This window comes from Hydra vulgaris, chromosome 01 (genome assembly GCF_038396675.1).
Source record: "Hydra vulgaris chromosome 01, alternate assembly HydraT2T_AEP".
In the NCBI taxonomy this organism is placed as follows: domain Eukaryota; kingdom Metazoa; phylum Cnidaria; class Hydrozoa; order Anthoathecata; family Hydridae; genus Hydra; species Hydra vulgaris.
Window position 1 is genome coordinate 63,539,817 of NC_088920.1, and position 7,684 is coordinate 63,547,500.

A 7,684-nucleotide genomic window follows, 5' to 3' on the forward strand; every position below is an offset into this window, starting at 1 on the left:
CGGATCTTCAAATTTTTTTTTTTTTTTTTTTTTTTTTTTTTTTTTTTTTTTTTTGCCATATAAATTTATTAAAGTCGTAAAGCATAATATAAATACAAATAGCAGGGGCAAGAAGAAGACATAATTGGTCTTATCACCAAGCCCCTTAGTCTATACCGTAAATATAAGACAACAAAAATTTAAAAACGTAACACTATATAATATAAAACATTTTTATAAAGACTTTATAGAATAAAAATCATCGGTCCTAAAGTCCTACTTTAACTTTTTGTTTTTGTGTTGGTTAAGAAAAATTTTAAAAAAAGAAAAAAAGGAAAATGTACAAAGAAACTATATTACTAATAAGCAAGCAAGCAAATACGCATAATCCTGAAGCTTTCCTTTTACACCAGCATATACCTTTAAATATGTGAATAATTCTTATAAACCATAATTTTATATATATATATATATATATATTTTTTTTTTTTCAAGCCTCATTAAAACTTCAGAAAAAGCTGAGCGCTACGTCGATCATCTGTAGTTTTTGCTTTAATTTATTCTTAAACTCATTTAGCATAGAAATTGTTTTAAGTTCATTAGTTAATATTTTATTCCATAATTTCGGCCCTCTAGTAGAAATTGAAAATTCGGTCGCCGCAAAATAACTTTTGGGTTGGATATAACTGTTATTTGAAAATCTGGTGAGATATCTATTCTGATTTATTTTGAATAATGGGTAAAAAATTTTAGGAGATATATTTTTATTAATTTTGAACATAAATATAAGAACTTGATAGACATTTAATTGATAAACATTCATTATATTTAAATTAACAAATAATGCTTGGGAGTGTGTATAACGGCCCACATTGGAAATGATTCTGATTGCATGCTTTTGTTTATTAAATAGTTTTTTTATTTTATTTTTATTTGTACTGCACCAAGCAATATTTGCATAATTAAGATGGCAATGAATGAACGAGAAATATAAAAGCTTTAAGCAAGTTGGATTTAAAAAAGGCTTAGCTCTGCATAGCAGGCCTATGTTCCTTGAGATTGTATTTTCGAGATATTGATGTCCTTTCTCTTTTTGACAAGGTGCAAAAACGCGATGTAAACGTAGTTGAACCTGTTCTTGCAGCCAACCTTCAACCATTATCACATTGTCGTAATGCTTCTTTTTCTATTTTTTAAAAATATTATAACTGGCACTGCCCTAAAGAGCTCGCTTCTATGGGCCATCCACTAAAATTCATTTTTGTGTTACTCGTCATTCAATTAAGTTTCATACTTTTTCTGTAACTTTTCCTAAGCGCTCCAAAAACTCTTATTCGACTAGATTTTTTCTTTGACCATTAGTTCTTTGGAATTTACTTCGTTCATCTTGCTTTCCTGAATCATATAATTTATATGTTTGTATATATATATATATATATATATATATATATATATATATATATATATATATATATATATATATATATATATATATATATATGTAAACATACGGAGAAGAAAATTTTAATACTATGCTTTATTGCATTTTCCAAAAATGAGTTTAATAACGAGACTAGCTTCTGTACTATTAAGAGTTATGATAGCATGTTAAATTGTTCTTCTTGACGAAAACTTCTTTAGAAAAGCATGTTGAATCGCGTATACAACAACTGAAATTAAATTCAGAACATGAAATTGTTGCAATATTTGCTTAAATATCATTTACTAGCAGAATATTAAATTTAGTATTTATTAAAATTTATTTTTTCAACTTTCATTTAACGATTAGTTTGATAAATTTACTTGTTATTTGTTCTGCAAAAACGCGTTGGCTCCTTACAACATTCATCTTTGGTGCATAAAGAAGATGAAGCTAAATAAAATTCCTAAATTTATTAACTAGATAAATAGAATTGAGTCAATTATTTAATTAAGAGAGTAATATAAATTTATAGTATTAGTAAAACAAATAAAAACTTTAGGCTGATAAAATATTCAAAAGACTTCAAAACCATCGAGTATAAAAACTGATCAAATCTGATTTTGTTAGATAATAGTTTTTTTTATACATAGGTAGGCCAATAGTTTACTTTATTGAATAATCTTTCAATCAAGGTTAAAAAAATTTTCAATGCTTTGGATTTATTCATACAATATTTTCTAACTAGGCTAAAACATTTTTTAAACCGTTTGTTAAAGTATAAAAAATAATATATATTATGTTATAATAGTAAGTATAAATCTATAACCTAGTACAGGTGATTGTAAACTAATGTACGTAGCTTTACAAAAATAACAACAACAACTAACATTGTTGTAATTTAGTTGTTTTAAATTATTACTTTTGTCATTTAGAAAAATCGAAGTTTATATTATCTGAAGAAAAACAAACAAAAAAAAGGTATGGATAGTTAAAAAAGGAATGAATAGTTTAAAAAAAAAAAAAATATATATATATATATATATATATATATATATATATATATATATATATATATATATATATATACATATATATATATATATATATATATATATATATATATATATATATATATATATATATATATATATATATATATATTTGACCCATCTCATAATGACCTTATGACAAATAATAATTTTTCTTAAAAATTATTAATTTAACTCTGTATAAAATAGCTCTATAAACATTCTTGAATTCCTTGAGAAAGATGTAACGAGTAAGTTACTATTTGCAGTAATTGAAGAGCGTTTTTCCCAAAGCCAGGTTTTCCTAAATTAAGTTTTTCGAAATTAGGATTCTTTATCGAAAAAAGTACAAATCTAACTATGTTAGTATAAATATAGAGATTGTTTATTATCTTTATTTACGATTACAAAATTATTGAGATTAAAAAAATACTTTGCTTGATAAGTAATTTTTTTTTGCTTTCTTTTGCGACTTAGCTCTTTTTAGAAAAGCGCTTTTCATTTGTGAATTAATTATATAAAAATTAAATAAACAACTTTTTTTAATTGCTTACTTCGACAGGATCATGTTTAGCAACCATTTGGTTCGAGTACTTGCCCATAAGCACATTTGATAAATTGACATCCGACGTTTTTGCATATTAGCTTAAATTTTATATCTTTAACAGTGTTAACCATGCATTTTGGAATTTCTATATAAATATTTTATGTAAATAAATTTTTAGTAATGAATGTGAAAGTGAACATAAATTTAATCTAATCTTATTCATTTGATTAAGATAATGAAATTTTTTTACCGTTTCAACTACAAGTAGTACACCTTCTTTAGTCAAGAATCCCAGTGGGAAAAAAGACATTAAAAAGACGTCTTTTTTCCCACTGGGGTTTAAAAGTCTTATTTACGATGTCTTTAAGGCGTCTGTTTTTAGTCAATTATGCAAATATAAAAGACATCTTTTTTTCAGCATCGAAAAGAGGTCTTTTTTTGTCTTTATCTTGTCAAAAAAAGACATGAAAAATGCGTCTTTAAGACGCATTATTCATGTCTTTTCAGATGAAATACACATAAACAAAAATAGGCTAGAATGCTGCAATGATATTTAGCTATAAGAAAGTGTACCTTTCCAGTATCAAGTCCAATTCCAGATGAAGCTTTAGGCATATCATTGATGTATATTAAAAATAATAAAGGCTCCGGGATTGATCCGTGTGGGACACTACGCACTACACCAAGACTTCCTGACTTAGTTCCATAACATTTTATTTTCGGTTGCAAACGTAGTTTTTGATCCACTTTTAAGTCAAACTAAAAATCCCGTAAAAGTTTAGTTTTGCAAGTAAAATACTGTGATCCACAGAATCAAATGTTTTGGAGAGATCGATGAGTTCTCCTAGTACTAATTTACCTTAATATGTATATATATATATATATATATATATATATATATATATATATATATATATATATATATATATATATATATATATATATATATATATATATATATATACATACATATATATATATATATATATTATATATATATATATATATATATATATATATATATATATATATATATATATATATATAGATATATATAGAGATATATATATATATATATATATATATATATATATATATATATATATATAATATATATATATATATATATATATATATATATATATATATATATATATATATATATATATATATATATATATATATATATATATAGAGAGAGAGAGAGAGAGAGAGAGAGAGAGAGATACATATATGTATATATATATATATATATATATATATATATATATATATATATATATATATATATATATATATATATATGTATATATATATATATATATTTATATATATATATATATATATATATATATATATATATATATATATATATATATATAAATGTTTAGCCAAAAAATTTCCTCACAAATATCAAAGGTGGGCACTTCCGATAAAAGTTCCGATAATCGATAATCGATAATTATCGGATTAAGAAAAAATTATCGATTATCGGACTAACCTAACTATCGGACTATCGATTATCGGACCGGCAAAGTTGAACTTCCGATAAAGCGATAACTATCGGATCAAAGAAAAATTATCGTAATAAAATTTTTTTTTAAACTATCGGACTAAATTATCGGACCGACTCAAAACTATCGGACTAAATTATCGGACAGACTCAAAACTATCTGACTTCTATTTTTTAAAATGTTCATATATTTAATATTTTGAATTTCAAAATTGGAGTATTTTTCACAAAAAAAACGACATTTAGACAGCCTTCCGCGGCATTCTTGGACAGGTGGCGCATAATTTGAACAATTTATAATAGTAACTCCGCTCTCGCTGGGTCCTTGCTGCATTCATTTCATCGTTCTGAGTATCACCAGAAGAGTCTGAGTGTCTCTGTGCTTTTAACAGCAGTTAAGTCTGTTAAGTTAAGTTTTTTTTTTTTTTTTCAGTTAAGTTTTTTTTCACCGCAATTTTCACCGCGAACGGACGTGTTTTTAAGAGCGTTTTAAAAAACTTATAATAATGGCGAAAAACTTTACACCAGCACAACTTAAAGAAATCCTTGAAAATCATGAGAATACTATGATGAAAATTTTTAATGATCGGATAGAAAAAATGGAAATTAAATTTAATAACTTAAAAGATGAAAACTTAACGTTAAAAAAAGAATTATCTGAGGTACAGAAAGCTGTTGAATTTATAAGCAAAAGCTATGATAAAATAATAATTGAACTTACAGAATTAAAAAAAAACAGAGTCGAAAAAATCACCAGATATAAGTAATATTGAAAATGGAAACAATAACATTGAAGAGAAAATAGCAGAACTAGAAGACAGAAGCCGTAGAAACAGCTTGAGATTTGTTGGGATTGAAGATAAAGCTAATGAAACTTGGGAAGAAAGTGAACAAAAAATCAAAGAATTCCTCAATACGAAGCTTCATATACAAGAAAATATTTTAATAGATAGAGCCCATCGAGTTGGAAAAGAAACAGGAAAAAACAGATCAATAGTTGTTCGATTTCAAAACTACGAAGACAAAGCCCTAGTGTTAAACAAATATACGACGATGAAGCTTTGGAACGAGCGGTTGTACGTTAACGAAGACTTTAGCGATTTTACAATAAATTTACGAAGAAAGCTTTTCAAAGAAGCGAAGGAATTGCGAGCGAAAGGTAAGTTTGCTAAAGTAACTTACAATAAATTAATTACTCGTGACCTATAATTATAAAGGAATTCTTTTAATATTCTATAATCAAATTTAAAAACAAAAATGGATGACTACGAATCCTTTACTTTTAATTTTCATGATAAATACTTAAATTCAGATCCAGATGTCAACTTTTTTAATGATGTGAACACACGTTGTTCTTATCATGCGACATAAAGATAAAAAAGTTTTTATGATGAAATATTTATGGCAGGAGCTCTTCCTTTAATTAATCGCCCTACTAGAATAACCAAAACTTCAACGACGTTGATTGACAATATTTTTACAACAGATATTTATAATAAGAAATTACAAAAAGGAATTATAAAAACCGACATATCCGATCATTTCCCCATTTTTCTTACAATTCATACTGTATCCTCTAATAACCCCGAAAGACAAAATATAATAAAAAAACGTGTCTTCAACGAAAACAATATAAAATCCTTTCAATATCAATTATCACTTCTGCATTGGAAACATATTAACTTTAGTGATGACGCAAATACAATATATAATAAGTTCTTTGATACTTTCTTCTCAATATACAATGAAAACTTTCCACTTTGAGAACAAATAACAAAAAAAAAACCTTGAATAGTCCATGGATTACCAAAGGACTTAGAAAATCCTCTAAAATCAAACAGAAACTATATATAAAATATTTAAAAACAAAATCAGATGAAAACCAACAAAAATATAAAAATTACCAACATTTATTTGAAAAAATTCGTAAAAAACTTAAAAAAAATTATTATTCAAATTTAATTAGTAAATTTAAAAACGACTCAAAAAATACTTGGAGAACGTTGAAAGAAATAACAGGAAAACAAAAAACAAATTCAAACTACCTTCCTAAAGTAATTAGAATAAATAAAACAAATATATATGAACCAAACGAAATTGCAAACGAGTTTTATAAATATTTTATTGATATAGGAATTAAATTGGCAAATAAGATTCCTATTACGGAAAAAACTTTTAGTGATTTCCTTGAGCCTATAAATAATTCGCTTTTTATAGATAATTTATATTCTGACTTATCTTTTGATGAGTTTGAGAGAGCTTACAAATCTCTTAAAAGAAACAAAGCTACAGGTGCGGACGAAATAAATGGCAACATAGTCATAGATTGCTTTGAAAATTTAAAATGTATTCTTTATAAAGTGTTCAGGGCATCTATACAGCAAGGTGTATTCCCCGACCAATTAAAAATAGCTAAAGTTACTCCAATTTACAAAGACGGAAAAAAATCAAATATTAGTAATTATCGCCCTATCTCAGTTCTTTCAACCTTCTCGAAAATTTTAGAAAGAATTATATACAATAGAACATACAAATACCTTAATCTAAATAAACTTCTATATAAAAATCAATTCGGTTTAAAAAAAAATTGTTCAACTGAACAAGCCATTACACAGTTCATTCGTGAAATTTCCAATTCATTTGGTAGATCACAATATACACTAGGTATTTTCATTGACCTATCAAAAGCATTCGACACGGTCGATCACAAAATTCTACTTAAGAAACTCAAATTTTATGGAATTAATGGCAAATTAATAAAATGGTATAAAAGTTATTTGACAAATAGAAAACAATTTGTTTTCTATGGAGATTATTTTCAAAATGAAAAATTAATTGACATAAAATGTGGTGTTCCACAAGGTTCTATTCTAGGCCCACTTTTGTTTTTAGTCTATATAAATGATTTAAATAAAGCTTCTAACCTTATGAGTATCATGTTTGCGGACGATACTAATTTATTTCTGTCAAACAGTGACATTTATGAGCTTTTTTCAAATATGAATAAAGAACTCAATCACATCTCCATCTGGTTTAAGTGCAACAAGTTAACGTTAAACATTGACAAAACAAAATGGATCCTTTTCCACTCCCTCGCAAAAAAGCGTTTTTTACCAAATAATTTACCTAAACTTTTCATTGATAAAATGGAAATAAAAAAGGAGTCGGTCACAAGATTTTTAGGCATTTACATT

The 7,684-nt window shown here is 25.5% G+C and overlaps 1 protein-coding gene across 1 annotated transcript in view; it reads left to right on the top strand.

Moving 5' to 3' along the window:
* The first annotated feature begins 4,996 nt into the window (after window positions 1-4,996).
* The window catches only part of LOC136074621 (uncharacterized), a 4,472-nt gene continuing 1,784 nt past the window's right edge, over window positions 4,997-7,684 (top strand). Inside the window, exons 1-3 of the mRNA XM_065786958.1 lie at window positions 4,997-5,177; window positions 5,230-5,649; window positions 6,624-7,154. Coding sequence (XP_065643030.1) covers window positions 4,997-5,177; window positions 5,230-5,649; window positions 6,624-7,154 — 1,132 coding nt within the window. The remainder of the gene's footprint in view (window positions 5,178-5,229; window positions 5,650-6,623; window positions 7,155-7,684) is intronic.